This window comes from Ramularia collo-cygni (genome assembly GCF_900074925.1).
Source record: "Ramularia collo-cygni strain URUG2 genome assembly, contig: RCC_scaffold09, whole genome shotgun sequence".
In the NCBI taxonomy this organism is placed as follows: Eukaryota; Fungi; Ascomycota; class Dothideomycetes; order Mycosphaerellales; family Mycosphaerellaceae; genus Ramularia; species Ramularia collo-cygni.
In genome coordinates this window covers 776,251-790,740 of record NW_019716263.1, presented here as the reverse complement: position 1 = coordinate 790,740, position 14,490 = coordinate 776,251, and the positions used below count along the sequence as shown (strand labels likewise).

Sequence of the window (14,490 nt, the reverse complement as noted above, 5' to 3'; positions counted from 1 at the left end):
TGAAGAAGTGCTGTCTGTTGTTGACAGTTCCAGCTGTCTCGTGAAGGAGTGTGGGGGTGTGTGTGTGTGTGTGTGTGTGTTGATGAAAAGAGTGTGGGTGTCGACTAGCGACGGCGAAAGAGTGACTACGGCGAGAGGAAGCTGCGGCGCGTGTCTGGCAAACGAAACGGGTGAAGACAGAAGAAGGTGGAAGAGAGAGAGATACGCGACCTTAAAGTGCTCTACAAACGCCGCACATACGCGGTTGTGCTCAGCTGTGCAAGGGGTGAACAGCTCCTGATGGAAGTGGTGAGGTCTTGGGTATGAGCCAATGAGCATCCAAGGATGCACTTCGAGCGCATGCACACATGCGGGTCGTGTAACGGGTCCCGCTAGCCAGGCCAGCCGTCGTGCACTAGCGGCAGATCGGAGGAGATCTTGGCGCTTCAAATGATGCAACACGAGCATCGACGTCGAGTTTCCCTCCAGCTTTCCCAAGCCTCGTCATGTTTCCACACACCAAATGTTGGACGCAACCTCATCCGCGCGATTCATTCCGGGCTGTGTAGCGTTTCGTCCAGGCCTTCAATACCAGGTACTTCTTGTACGGTGGTGCGGCGCTCCGGCTACATGCGTGTTTCACGATSAGCCCTCTGGGTCGCACAACGTTTGCAGCAGCAGCCAATCGAAACTCACCATTCGCCTCCCGCTCCTTGGCCAAATCGTACAAGAAGAAATCTATCAGTACTGCATTGACATGGGTTTCTGGATGCAGATTTACAATCTCTCGTCGCAGCAATTCGACTGCCCAAATGCTACAGCCACTTGCGGGAACGATGCAAGTCAGCTCGTAATCTCCAAAACATTGCAAACTTAGACATAGATGTGCTCACCGGATTTGGACTTCCCAAGAGTGGCCAGGCTCGATGATGATGCGATTGTTGACACGAWAGTCAAGAGGAGGGCTGTACGACAACACTCCCAAGCCATACAGCATCTGCGCAACTCGATAATCTGTAAGGAGATCGCATCAGTTACGCTGCAGCCACGTCCATGCATGTACATGTCTGATCTGCCACTCATGCACATGCACGTAAGTTGCCTGCTGTGGCACGTATTGACGTACCGGGGAACATCGTCAGATGATCGACGTCGTCGAACTCGCCCAGCCCGCGCGCATTGAGCGCAGCCCACAGATCTGCTACGAATATTTGGGCTCGTTTGAACAGCTTCACTCTCCGACCGTCGAAGCGGGCCTCGTCTCGAAACGAAAATGGGAATTGCGTGGCGAGAAGATTGACCAGACGGCCGGCCGATTTATCGGCGCGTTCAATTAGGCGTACGACTKCATGGTCAGGCCTGTGATCTTTCTGCCGGCTGTCGGATGGCGGTTTGGTGTTCCTGCATGATTCTGGGGCGTGCGTCGGTGATGCGTTGGCGTCTGTCTGTGCATGTGTGGCCCCTCCATGGCTGTCCGCTGGATTGATGGTAGTCTCGGGGTTCATGTCCTGGACATCTTCTGCTGTCTTTGGTGCTCGTTGGGCTTCTGAGGCTGTTGGTAGTGGTGGTGGTGACTGTCTTTCCAGGAAGTCGTCTCCATTGTGGTGTTCAAGGGTAGATTCTCCCAAGTCTCCTTCCGTGATAGTCTGCATCGCGGATTCTGGACCGTCTGGTGCAATCGTATTCTCCTCTACAAGGTCATCGTCCTCGTCATCCTCGTCGTCCTCGCCCTCTGGATCCGGATATTTCTGTCCAATCAGCTCACATCTCACATAGTCTTACAGCTCTGACGTACTTCTCGCAAAACTTCGCTAGCCTCTCGCAGATTGGCAATCCGCCCTTCCAGTAGGGGAATTTGCTCTTGCGTGGCACTTCGAAAGACGTTGGCAAGCAAGTCATCTGAGCATTGCCGGCTCCGCCAGAAACGAGGGGTTGTGATCGGAATACCTTCGTCCAAAGCTCTTCGTAGACAAGCTWCTAGACTGTTGTAGCCCGTCCAGTGTTGGCCCCTATATTCAACTTGATATCTTTCGGTTTCGTCAAGTTCAGACCAGAATCTGATACGATCATTAGCGGCTCACTTCCCAACTCATTTGCATCGATATATATCTCACGAAAAGTTCAACAAATCTAACGTGAAGACAAAGTTGACGAGGTCTACTCCGGAGAATCCTTCTTTGATACTGGGATGCAATTCATGCTGGCTCCAGGTCTCGGTGGAGTAGGCTCTTTCTTGCATGCTCTTATAGATGGCCGCTGCGGCTGCTTTCGTTCCATGCATGTTGATGAACACATCGATCGAGTTGTTGTAGATGAACTCTGCATCGCGTAGAACGCCTGTCTCTCGTCAAAATTGGCGAAACCTGCAAGCAATGGCAGCAATTCATGCAGGGGCATAATGCCCGATGAAGACGAACCAGTTTCGCTAGAGATTTCGTCTTTGGGGGCTGTTGATATGCCCAGTCGCTGCCGAAGCAAGTCGAGGAGTTCATAGTCCACCTCGTCGTCTGACATGATGGGCGTCGTGCGGGTGTGTGTTGTATAGCATCGTCTATGCGAAWGTCAATTGGAAARTGGTGTTTCGAACCATCGGACCCGTTGCCGATTAAGGTTTCGCTTAATCCTCCCTGTGAACTTTGAGGCTTGTTTGATGGCTTGCAGCTCGCTCGTCTCCTTCGTGAGGTTAAACGAGCGTCCATCTCACATTCATTCACTGCCTTTTGCGCCCGCGCACATGCACCGCCGACTTCACCTCCTTCGCAGGCCTGATCCCTGACGTGTCGCACCTGCACGTCCACAACAAACGCGTCACTTTCGACGGACCACCGCACTTCAACAACCGCCTCTACCACTACAACAAACACCTCCACGCGCCAGTCACGACCACTTCTTCGATATTCATCTACGCCACCGCCAGCATGCAGCGTCGTGATCGCGGCATCGCACAGTCGCTCGGCATTCCTCTTACTAAGCGTATCAAGGAGAGCCGTGTGCTATTGGTCGGCGCCGGCGGTATTGGCTGCGAACTGCTCAAGAACCTCGTGTGCTGCGGCTTCGGTAGTGGATGGCGTGCGCCACCGACACAGGAACAGCAGCAGCAGCAGCAGGCAGGTGCGACGGAGCCCCAAACTGCGCCTGTAGCCCCCACCCGCAAAGCAGAGATTGTGGTGGTGGATCTGGACACCATCGACCTCAGCAATCTCAACCGCCAATTCCTGTTCCGCAAGCAGCATATCAAAAAGCCAAAGGCCACTGTCGCCAAAGAGACCGTCAGCCAATTCAACCCGTCAGTGAACATCGATGCTCACTTTGCCTCAATCTACGACAGCCAATACAACGTCGAGTTCTTCGAGGGCTTCGACCTCGTCTTCAATGCGCTAGACAACTTGGCTGCACGTCGCCATGTGAACCGTATGTGTCTGGCCGCAGATGTGCCACTCATCGAGAGCGGAACTACTGGTTTCAATGGTCAGGTCCAGGCCATCCGCAAGGGAGTCACCGAGTGCTACGACTGCAACGAGAAGCCGGTGCAAAAATCCTACCCGATCTGCACCATCCGATCAACACCATCACAACCCATTCACTGCATAGTCTGGGCAAAGTCATACCTCCTGCCAGAGCTTTTTGGGGCGAGTGAGGACGACGAGTCGACAGATGTGGCAGTCACCGAGCATGACAACGTGGAGGAGGTGGCCAAGCTAAAGGAAGAGGCCGAAGCGCTGAAGAACATAAGAAGTCTTATGGGCAAGTCTGATTTCGCGGAGAAGGTGTTTAACTTGGTCTTCCACGACGACATCGAGCGGCTGCGGTCGATGACGGAGATGTGGACAAGTCGGCCACCACCAACCACACTCAGTTGGTCAAAGACCAATATCGACAAGAGTCCGGCGAAGCATGGTCTTGAGCTGTCCAAGCAGGATCAAGCTGTGTGGACCTTGCAGGACAACATGAAGGTGTTCTGTTATAGCATCGGTGTGCTGTGCGAGCGTGTCAAAGCCGGAGAGACCTCGATCGAATTTGACAAGGACGACAAGGACACGCTGGACTTTGTGACGGCCGCCGCCAACCTTCGCTCCCAAGCCTTTGGAATCCCACTACAGAGCGAGTGGGACATTAAGCAAATGGCGGGTAACATCATTCCAGCGATTGCCACATCAAATGCGCTTACCGCCAGCTTGTGTGTGATGCAAGCGTTCAAGATCATCCGAAGTCAGGTTCCCAAAGAAAACAGGAAGCCATCTGCAAACGCGCAGGCAGTTGACGGCAGCGATCTCAAGCTGGGCGGGTCAAAAATGGTGTTCCTCACATCGAAACACACAGATCGCATCATCAGCAGTGAAGGTCTTTCATCGCCTCGTCCGGACTGCCCGGTCTGCTCGCCCTGTTACGCCAAGCTCGTTATTGCAGAAGACGGTACCACGACACTGCAAGAGCTTGTGGAGCTACTCAAGCTACGGCTAAACTACGAGGACTTCTCGATCACTGCGGATATTGGCATGATCTACGACCCAGATCTCGACGATAATCTCGAGAAGCCGCTGAAGGAGTTGGGCATAGATGGCAAGGGTACTGGTTTCATCACAGTCACTGACGACAGCGATGAACCAAAGGTGGACCTCATGCTGAGTGTCAGTAGCAAGGCATTGGAGGGTACTGACAAGGTTGCGCTCGTGCCTGACACGATCATCTTGCCACCTAAACCAATCAAGAAGGATGACAATAGCGATCTCTCGGCTGCTGGGCTGGCCATCGCGCCTCCCACTGCTGCTGCTACGAGCGTTCCTGCAGGCTCCAAGCGGAAACGCGGAGCGGAGGATGACATCGAGGCTGATGGCGGCACGAAAAAGGCCAAGGCTACCAATGATGAGGTGCTGGTGATTGATGACGACGGCACCATTCTTCTGGATTGAGATACRCTTGTACTATTGCTTCGGCACGGCGTTTACTGGGAAGTCTTGCATGGAATGGCGTTGCATTTGGTCCTTCACGGCACGGGGAGAACGACGAAGTTACGCAATAAGCTCCCATGACGAAGATGAGGAGAAAAGTCTCTGCAGTCCAGAGATATGGGGTGGACGATAACTTCTTGCTGTAAATGCACTATGAAATATTCTGTCTTGTACATTTCCTTTAACATGCCTCAACGCCTCTGTAATGCCACCCACCCTGTTGTAAAGACAGTCGTGTCATCTTCTGGCTTGTTGCTCGTCGTTTGTTGCTTTCCCCGGTGAAGGTAGATGGAACAGCTCAGTTCACGATAAGACGCTCATTCTCATCATCAGTGCTGGCCCTTGGCTCGCGGTAATCTTCACTCTCCAGTCCCGCCATTGCTTCGCGATCCTGGACTTCATGATATGACTCCTTGCTGCTATGGCTGGTGCCAGAGTGCTCAGACATGGCGCGCTGCTTGAGAGTCAAATCGCCGTTACAATGTGGGCAAGTCTTCTTGCTGGGAGATAGCATATAATAGCCAAAAGCGCGAAGGACGAAGTAGGAGTGGGTGGAACTGTTCAAGGGACTGACTGTCAGTTTTGTGTTGTTGTTGAAATGAAAAAAGGGAGCGTTCGATTTGGGGACTACTGACAAGGCAATCATTAGTGGAACTGTGGCATATGCTCCAAGCATCATGGAGCTCCTGTATCCATCGGCACAAAGGATCCAACTAGGGATCAACAGGCCCAGGAGAAAGGATGCGATCAGAAAGTCTGAAAAGGCGCTAAGGCCTCCTCTGACGGTCAGAATTCTATTCGCTGGGTTCGCGGAGGGGGGGTTCAGGTGGATGAGAGTGCTAATGGCCGAAAAGGACATTGGGATGATGCCGAGGGGGAGGACGACCTGTGGAGATATCTGTCAACTGGCTGTGTTGTTTGTATAAAAGGTGGTGGGCTTTACCTCGTTGGCGGTGATCCCATAGGCGAGAGTGAGGGCGAATGCGGGAATCCATAGCCAGGCGTTGAGGACACGAAGGGTTCGGTCTGAGTCGCTGATGGGAGCCATGGTTGTCGATTTGTCGTTGTTGGAGATGTTCTTCTTGTTGTTGTATCTGCTGAAAATGCTCTTCTTGCTATCGTGATTGAGGATGTAGAGCTGGTTCAATCTGCACAATTTGCAGTCTTTGCAATCGGGCATAGGAAATCTGCGGGATACTGGCAATGATGAAAATGAGAGTGTTTGATGAAGACTGCAATGTGTTTGTGAGACCGCGGGGAGATGTAGTGAAATTGGAAAACGACTGCCTACATGCCCTTCAGCTACTTGGGTGTATTTGTCGGGGATGCGAATCCTTCAGGCACCAGCTTAAAACACTGCCGCCGACGCCATGGAAACGACTGCGCCTTGGATTGCCCTCCCTATACTTAGTAGTGAGAAATCGATGTGGTATGCAGGAAATCCTGTTGGCGTCTAGTTATTAATCGGCTTATGCTTCCAGGTGTTACGGATGGCAGATGGTTGTTGCCAGTCTGCCTCTGATCAGCAGCTGGTGGACCGTGGACTTTGGCGTTGATCAGAAATGTGGAGCAGGTGAGTGAGGGGCTGGAAATAGAAACGGACGGTGCGAACTGTGGGGTAAGGGGCTGTGCAAAGCTGACATTGATAGGGTTAGGGTTGGGGTAATGAGTCCAGCGGCATTAGACGWCCAGCATGATGTAAGTTCGCTCCCCAAGCACAGATCGATCGTGGAGGTCCTCGTGCTTGTTTTCGTAAACGTGAGAGCATGAAAGCCGATGCGAAATTTGAGACTCTCTCCCTGATACAAGTCTCTCAGTGAGAGCATGAGAAATCGTTAGCAGGGGTAGTGTTCAGTGTCGAACTTCGGAGTAGTGTCGTCGTGAACAAGTCATCGGAGTAGCAACGACACAATACGTGAGGTGAAATCGTTTAAAGGCACTAATCTCTCCGAAAAGTGTATCCCTCTCGTGTCCACAGCTACATGTTCGTGAGTGTGTTCATCGTTCCGGTGCGAGGACACTCAGCAACCTTCATTTCGCCTGCCTCCCACATCGTCACTTTTCCCAGCGTTCATGGTTGCCTGCAATTCCAACTCGCAGGATCCGAAGCGTCCCCACCAACATACTCGTTCCTGAAGGGCCACCTGTCGACGAGTTAGCGCAGAGCCAAAGCTGGGATCCGACAGAACCCACCTGCAATGTCTCCTTTGAAATTTCCGACCCATTGAAACAGTGTCGTTCTCGAACTTCGTACCCAGAATCGTTTCAGGAGCCTCATCACCCTCTACCCACTGCACAAGAGCTGCCAGGATATTCGATTCAGGATCGAAACCAATCCCCGTGGCACTTGCTCCGCCACCTTGTCCCATAACCCACGCACCTGGCCCAGCACTACAGTGATTCATGCCCGAGATGCGGAAGAAGCGAAGCCAATTGTCCATCTCCCGATAGCTAGACCCGCTACCTTCTCGCAAGCGTTCGTAGAGTCGTGGAGACTGATAGCTACTGATCTGATGGTCCTGCTGGCCATGCGTCATGATCAGCTTCCCACCGCGATTGCGGAAAGCAGCCAGATCCTGGGGCCAAGTTTGGATGTCGGCTGGGTTCTTCAAACTGGCTACTGCAGCGTCTTTCGTGCTATAAGTGTATGGGTCCCAGCTGGCGTTCTGGTAAATGACATATTTGAACCAGTCCACAGAATACGCGAATGGCTGACCGGATAGTAAACCTGCTGATGCAGCGATCTCCATGCCGGGTTGTAAGGCCGGGTAGATGAGCGTGCCATTCGGATAGGTGTATGGGCTGTACACCCCTTTGACTGTGTTGACTTGAGCAGGCGACAAGCACCCCGTGTCTTGCGAATCGGAGCATAGCAGCAGGGAAGGATCGAAGTTGCACAGAGTCGGATCCTCGATAATGCCATCCATAACGCCATCAAGTCCATCGCATTGACTAAGGACACTGTCGTGGACCAGGGCCTTCCAGGTCTCTGCCATCACAGGATCCGAGTCGGACTTGTTAGTGACGAGTGGGAAGCTCGCTCTCCAGGAATACAAATTGTTGAAGTCAACTGCGGGCGCGCCTGCAAATATCCCGTCGAAGTCATCCGGGAATCTGTCTGCTGCGCCAATTGCTTGGCGACCGCCCAAGGAGCAGCCTAGATAGTAAGACGTTGAGTGGCATTGCCCGTAAAACTGCTTCGCCAACTCTTTGCCAACCTCTGCAGTTGTGTGTAGACTTGGGAGGTTAGCGACAAAGTATAGATGAGAAACAAAGTGCCACGTACGATCGATAGGAAAAGTCAACGAGGACATCCTCGTTTTCGAGCGCAGTAACAAGGGTCGTGCCATTGTGGCCATTATTCGCACCTGCGGTTACAAAGCCATTGCTGCTACCGTATGCAAGATCTTCATACTTGATACCTTGCTAGAGAATCAGCAAGTCCCAGTGTATGGACTGATGCCTTTACTTACATCCATCTACACCGCCATTCCCAGTTGCAAGAAAACGTCCGCTCCACTGATCAGGAAGCCAAAGCTCGAAAGTGATACTCGACCGATGGGTAGTCGCAACAGAGAGTGCCACCCGGCAGATATCCGTAGCCACTACTTGGCTTGGGCGTTTGCAAGACGAATCGTTATCGTCAAGGGTCAGGTTCGTGCCAGCGGTAACATACTCCAGAATCGTACGTCGGGAATGCTGAATGTGAGTCTCGGGAGCGAAGGAAAGGCATCGTGACCTGAAACTCTGATGGCGAACAGTCGATCCGGTTGATATGTTGATCAGGAGAGCCCAGGCGACAAGCAGGCTGTAAGCCCGTGAGATACGACACAGCATCGAAACCTAGCACCACCTCTGTGATGTGGAGGTATACAGCAATCGAGTGGTCCATAATTGTTCAGGTGGGCACGAATGGTAGATGTACAGCCATTCGGTACGTCGGGACGCTGCAAGCGAGATTCGGCAATATTTGTGCCGGCGCGGGCGCTCACGTGGCCTTCCCTTCCCTCCTATGAAAGGCCACGGCCTAGCAAGGATCTGAGCCAATCCAGTCAAAAGCAGTGCGCAAAGAGTGTCGGTCTGGTTTTCGTCGATTTCGATTCGATGCGCGAGGCAGCTGTACCATAGCGACAGTGATCTGCAGGCGGATCCGGATCTTGACTGCTCGAATTACAACCCCACACAAGACATCGTTCGAAGCTGCAGGCCGCTTCCTATCGGAAGAAATTCCAGTCGAAGGTCTGCGATCCCGGAAACTCCGTTCTCCAGCGAGATCGGGACCAAGCGGAGGCTGCTGCAAAGTTTCTTTTTTCGAACGCTGCTGGAATGATCTAGATATTGCAATGCCAAACGACGAGGGAGAGTGGAAGGCGTTGAAAATGCAACATTCAGGCTCTTCGGCGCTGGCAAGGAAAGACGTAGGAAGGAGAGGGAAAGAGAGATCATACCTACTGCGATGGAATACGTTGAAGCGGCTCGCCACCCAGGCTTATTTCCATTTCACTTGCCTTCAGCATCCACCATAGTTCTGTTCCTCTTCCGGAAGGATCGCGAACCACACTTGCGAGCCTAAAGTAACCTCACGTGTGTTGACTGCTTCAAGCGCCGACAAGCGTAGAGGTCGGGAATGWGCTGCTCGTCAATATATCTGCACACTTTCCAGTCAAATACATGCGTACGCGGCCGTGGAGTGCTCCTCAAGACCAGCCACATGCAGCAGCGGCCACACAATATACGCATGTCGTCAACCTTAGCTTCCAAAGCGGGTGGGATGCACCGTTTAGCAACGGGAAGCTGTCCTGTGCTAGTCTGGCAAGCGGCTGCCAATGACATGCGTAATGTTACTCCCACGAGCTCGTCTGTTGAAGCGAAGGTGTCGGGAGGGGGGCGTAGCCATCATCCTCGTCGACGATATCCGCGAGACTACCAGCGAGATCCAACACAACGCTGCGTCCAGAGTGTGTGGGCCAGGTCCGCTACTTGAAGGTCGCCTAATTTACGATATGATGGCTGCTTTTGRCTGGCAAGACAGCTGGAAGATACATTATTTCCGGCGGACCGGCGGACCGGCCTTTGCATGTCATGAGTCGTTAGTGTTTTGGGATGCAGCCCACGTCAAAGTGACTGCCCACCTCATCACTCAGGTTCCAGGCACAGAAAGCTTGACAATGTTGCGCCGCTGGTTGCGGAGGGCCATAACTTTTAGAGGTTCGCTTTCAGTAGGTGAGACATTTTCCCGTGACTCCAGAGATCGCCGCGGATACCAGATGTAGAGAGAGGTTCGAGGCATTGGAAGCACTACTGCTTCTCATGCCGCAGCGCCGAGAACATGGGGCCCAAGCTTCGGCCATGCATTGCCAACAAAGAGCTGTATGGTGGAGTTCTGTAGTGGAAACGGTTGAGAGGCATTTGATAATCGCTCATTGGGGCAGGTATCGAGGTAGACGGTCCGTGACAGATGTCGCTGGAACGCGCGCATTGGCAGAAGTCTGCGACTTGTCGTAGCKGCGGATCGAGCTGTGAGGGAAGAAGCAAATGGTCAACAATGATGGTGTCCGGAGGAATGGAGACCTATGAGACGGAGCATGGCGGCCACGGGTCCTCTTTGTAGTTTGTAGTCCGCATTGCGGCGTGAATAATGAATGGGAGTGGTTGAAATTCTCGAGACTTCTTTCGGGCAGTGGACAAGCGAGAAAGCATAACTTGTGACCTGCAAGCAAGGACCATCGCTCCGTCATTGTTCCATCCATGCCTGACGCTGCCTGCGCACGCCGAGACGCCTTCACGGCTTTGCATCAGCAGCGAGAAGCGAGCGACATCACGTTCACCTGTTGCTTTTGCTGAAGCAGAGCTTCTGCGGAGCAGGCCAATGATGTAGCCCAAACCTTGTGACGCGGGTGGGCCTGGGAACGAACGAGGTGGGTTGCTGGAGGGTTCCACTTGTTTTGTCTTGTCTTGTCTTGTGCATGTGCTTGGTGCTGAGATATATCTTACGCCCCGCTTTCTTCAACCTTTTCCCTTCTTGAACATCGACTTCAACCCGATGCCGCCCTGGAACTACACCGGAACACGATGACCGACTCGAACAACATGCCGAATGGCTCCGGAGTCGACGCGTCCGGACTTCGCGAACGACTCCTTCAAAAGCCGGATGCCCCGCAACAGGCCTCATCCTCGGAATCAGCCCACGAAGCCGTCAAGGCATTGAACCAGCAAGAGGCCAACAATGGCAAGGACGAAAAGGACAAGAAGACGTATGGACGGACTCCAGATGGCAAGGGTGAGTACATGTACTCCCAATGGCTGGCGAAGCATAACGTCGGGCTGGCGGCTGGAGCAGCAGCAGCCGCAGCAGCAGCAGCAGTGATGTTGTCAACGTACCTTAGACAGGTGAACAGTAACAGAGATTCCCTCTCATACCAACACTGCGCGCCTCCAGACTAGCTTCCAGACCAATTTTCTAACCCAACAGCGCTGATGACTTCCATGTCTAGTCTTCACCGTGCCTCATACCGAGGACATGGTCTCCCAGCTGTTCGACCCAATGCAACCAAAGAACGCTTCCGACATTGCCATTGTGGTGGCCTTGGGTGGCCAGTTCTTCCTCATGTACATCCTCCCAGAGCAACTACGAATTCCCGTCTTCGCCGTGATCTTCCTCTTCTGGCGATGGTGTTACAACTTTGGCATTGGATGGCTGCTGCACAACCAGTCGCATCATAACCGCCTCGTGAGCTGGGCCAAGAAGACRAAGATATTCGAAAACCCCAAAAGCGGCAACAATCCCCGTCCTGCCCTCTACAAGTTCCTCAAGAACGAAATGGAAGCCAAGATTCCCAAGGACTATACGTTCGAAGAAGCCCCGATCGAGTATAACACTTGGCTGCTCTTCCGCCGAGTTGTAGACCTGATTCTGATGTCTGACTTCACCTCGTACTGCCTCTTTGCCTATGCGTGCGGTGGTCGTCCTGCAAATGAAATGTACTTCATGACCGCCGCGCGTTGGATTGGTGGCGTGGCTCTGATCGGCTTCAACCTATGGGTTAAGCTCGATGCACACCGAGTCGTCAAGGACTTTGCGTGGTACTGGGGTGACTTCTTCTACCTCGTCGACCAGGACCTGACTTTCGATGGAGTTTTTGAGCTTGCTCCACATCCCATGTACTCGATCGGCTACGTGGGTTTCTATGGCATTGCCATGATGGCTGCAAGCTACAAGGTTCTGTTCATTTCAATCATCGCCCACGCAGCGCAACTTGTATTCTTAACGGTTGTTGAGAACCCGCATGTAAGTTTCTTCCAAGCGTGTGTGCTCAGACGGACTGGCTGACATGGAGTAGATTGAGAGGACTTACAACTCGCCCGCACCACTGAAACGTGCCGATTCGGACTCACCTGTGAAACGGCCACAGTACAGCACTCGATTGATGAGTGCTGGGCATGTCAATGGAGCTCCTCCGMTTGCTTCCAGCGACCGGCCCTCGCCAGTACACAACCTCATTGGACTCCAGAATGTGGATATGCATCGTGTGACGGATGTATCGGTCATCCTCCTTCAGGTCTACATCTACAGCATGGCGCTTCTTACGCCATCAACACGGCCATGGCAAGCATTCTTCGTCTTCAACGCGATCATCTGGCGACTGTGGTACTCCATCGGGATCGGCTTTATTCTCGATAGACAGTCCAACAAGAAATGGTGGACTCGCCATTTTGTCAAGTACGGTGAAAGCACCGAGGAGGCCTGGCGTCAGTGGAAGGGAACGTACCATATCAGCATGACAATGTGCTACACCAGCTTCATCTGTGCCGCGTGGAAGATGTATGGGTGAGTACTAGAATGTTTCTGCAACCTCACGACTTCAATGCTGACCTTGTGATAGCCTCCCTGACGACTGGACATATAGCATGGCGCTGCTGAGACACGTCATTGGAATTGCCTTAATCTCACTTCAGGCCTGGACCATCTCCAGCATCCACGAATCTCTGGGCGAGTTTGGCTGGTTCTTTGGCGACTTCTTCTTCCCGGACCGCGCGCCCAAGCTCACCTATGGAGGCATCTACCGATTCCTGAACAACCCCGAGCGGACCATCGGCTTGGCTGGTGTATGGGGTGTTGCCATCATGACCTGGAGCAAGTCAATGTTCTTCCTGGCGCTCATGAGCCATACATTGACTCTCTGCTTTATTCAATTTGTGGAGAAGCCTCACATGCAGAAGCTGTACCGACAAGGACTTCGCGAAACATCAGGTGTTTCCAAGAACCTTCAACGTGTTCTGCCTGCACCTCTATCCAAGTGGCAAGGAAGCGTGGATCGTGTCCTGGACGAGACCCTCGACTCGCTGGAGGACTTCATCGACGCCGCTGGTCCCAAACTCGCCGCTGGCTTCAGCACTTTCGTCCAGGACTCCACAACTTTGTTTAAGCAGTTCCCTGCGCGAGTTAGTATCACTCGACTGACTCCCGATCTTGCCGGTTTCGACCCAGTGGACTACTCTCTTGTGATTGATACTTCTCTTCCCGACTTCAAGTCCGAGGAAGTCGTACCTAGCGGGAGGGAAGGCGAGATAGGGCAGAAGCCACTGAAGCGAACGGACAGTTTCAAACGCATGGTAGTGGAGTACGGCGCACCGATCAAGGTACGGTGGACCGCTCCTCTGAACCACAGCAAGAAAGACTGGATTGGTCTTTACCGAGTCGGTGACAATGCATCCCGAGAGGTCACCAAGATTGGATGCCAGGGTCGCTGGACTGCGACCAACAAAGGTGCATTCGACATCTCCAGAGCTGATGAGGGAATCCTAGTGGAAGAACAACAAGTGCCAGCAGCGAAACGCACAGACGGATCAGACAAAGACTTCTTATCTGGAGAGATTGAATTCTCTGGCGACAAGTTGTGGTGGACTCAGGGAGTTTTCGAATTCCGATATCACCACGATGGAAAGCACAACGTCATGGCCATATCCTTACCCTTCGAGATCAAGATCGACCGCTTCGACGAGGAAGAAGTCCAGGTAGACCAGCGTCTCGTCCGAAGCGTGGTTGAAGAAGCTGTCCTCCCCATCGTGCAAAACTGCTTCGACCGGGACCCGGACGTCGCGCCTCGCAGTGTGGACGAAGCTTTTGGATCAACATTGGAGCGTGAGGGCAAGTATGCCAAAAGAGTCGKGTATGCGGTCCACCAGATGTTCGGGATCGAATTCGCACCTGAAGTCGTCCAGGCCGATGGCAATGTGAGGAACCTGGCATGGCGTATTTGCAATGCCAAGAATGTGCTCAGGCCATACAGTATGAAGACTGGAACGACGACGCCACAGTGATGGGAGCTCACCGATGCACGTGAGCATGTAAATGATGGGAATGTACAGCGTGCCATGTTCTGGTGGAAGCTTGATGATAATCGTTGTTGATAAAGGCGGATGATACCACAAAGCTGTATGTTTGTCGAATGGAGTACATAAACTGTCTAGCAAGAGGAAACTGTCCATTATTACAACCCGCACAGCACTGGCCAACTGTCACGTTTTCAGGCATTGAACATACCCAGATGGAGATGTACGG

At 52.9% G+C, this 14,490-nt stretch overlaps 5 protein-coding genes; 2 read left to right on the top strand and 3 right to left on the bottom strand.

Annotated features, from left to right (window-relative positions):
- Positions 1 to 564: 564 nt before the first annotated feature.
- On the bottom strand, positions 565 to 2,493 carry RCC_06405 (related to cobyrinic acid a,c-diamide synthase; the record flags this gene model as incomplete). XM_023771668.1 has 7 exons in its annotated part: positions 565 to 605; positions 676 to 803; positions 873 to 993; positions 1,106 to 1,727; positions 1,775 to 2,036; positions 2,094 to 2,316; positions 2,397 to 2,493. 7 exons carry the CDS (start codon positions 2,491 to 2,493, stop codon positions 565 to 567), a joined length of 1,494 nt encoding a protein of 497 aa, XP_023627436.1.
- A 404-nt stretch (positions 2,494 to 2,897) lies between these two features.
- RCC_06404 (related to ubiquitin-activating enzyme homolog UBA2) lies at positions 2,898 to 4,889 on the top strand (the record flags this gene model as incomplete). The annotated part of the gene is made up of 1 exon (XM_023771667.1): positions 2,898 to 4,889. One exon carries the CDS (start codon positions 2,898 to 2,900, stop codon positions 4,887 to 4,889), a length of 1,992 nt encoding a protein of 663 aa, XP_023627435.1.
- A 337-nt stretch (positions 4,890 to 5,226) lies between these two features.
- Positions 5,227 to 6,108, bottom strand: RCC_06403 (uncharacterized protein; the record flags this gene model as incomplete). XM_023771666.1 has 3 exons in its annotated part: positions 5,227 to 5,485; positions 5,564 to 5,814; positions 5,872 to 6,108. 3 exons carry the CDS (start codon positions 6,106 to 6,108, stop codon positions 5,227 to 5,229), a joined length of 747 nt encoding a protein of 248 aa, XP_023627434.1.
- Positions 6,109 to 6,999: 891 nt separating this feature from the next.
- Positions 7,000 to 8,765, bottom strand: RCC_06402 (related to feruloyl esterase B precursor; the record flags this gene model as incomplete). XM_023771665.1 has 4 exons in its annotated part: positions 7,000 to 7,072; positions 7,122 to 8,165; positions 8,215 to 8,350; positions 8,402 to 8,765. 4 exons carry the CDS (start codon positions 8,763 to 8,765, stop codon positions 7,000 to 7,002), a joined length of 1,617 nt encoding a protein of 538 aa, XP_023627433.1.
- Positions 8,766 to 11,000: 2,235 nt separating this feature from the next.
- Positions 11,001 to 14,249, top strand: RCC_06401 (probable Phosphatidylethanolamine N-methyltransferase; the record flags this gene model as incomplete). XM_023771664.1 has 4 exons in its annotated part: positions 11,001 to 11,208; positions 11,423 to 12,216; positions 12,269 to 12,756; positions 12,812 to 14,249. The coding sequence occupies 4 exons, from the start codon at positions 11,001 to 11,003 to the stop codon at positions 14,247 to 14,249; spliced, it is 2,928 nt and encodes a 975-aa protein (XP_023627432.1).
- Positions 14,250 to 14,490: the final 241 nt, after the last annotated feature.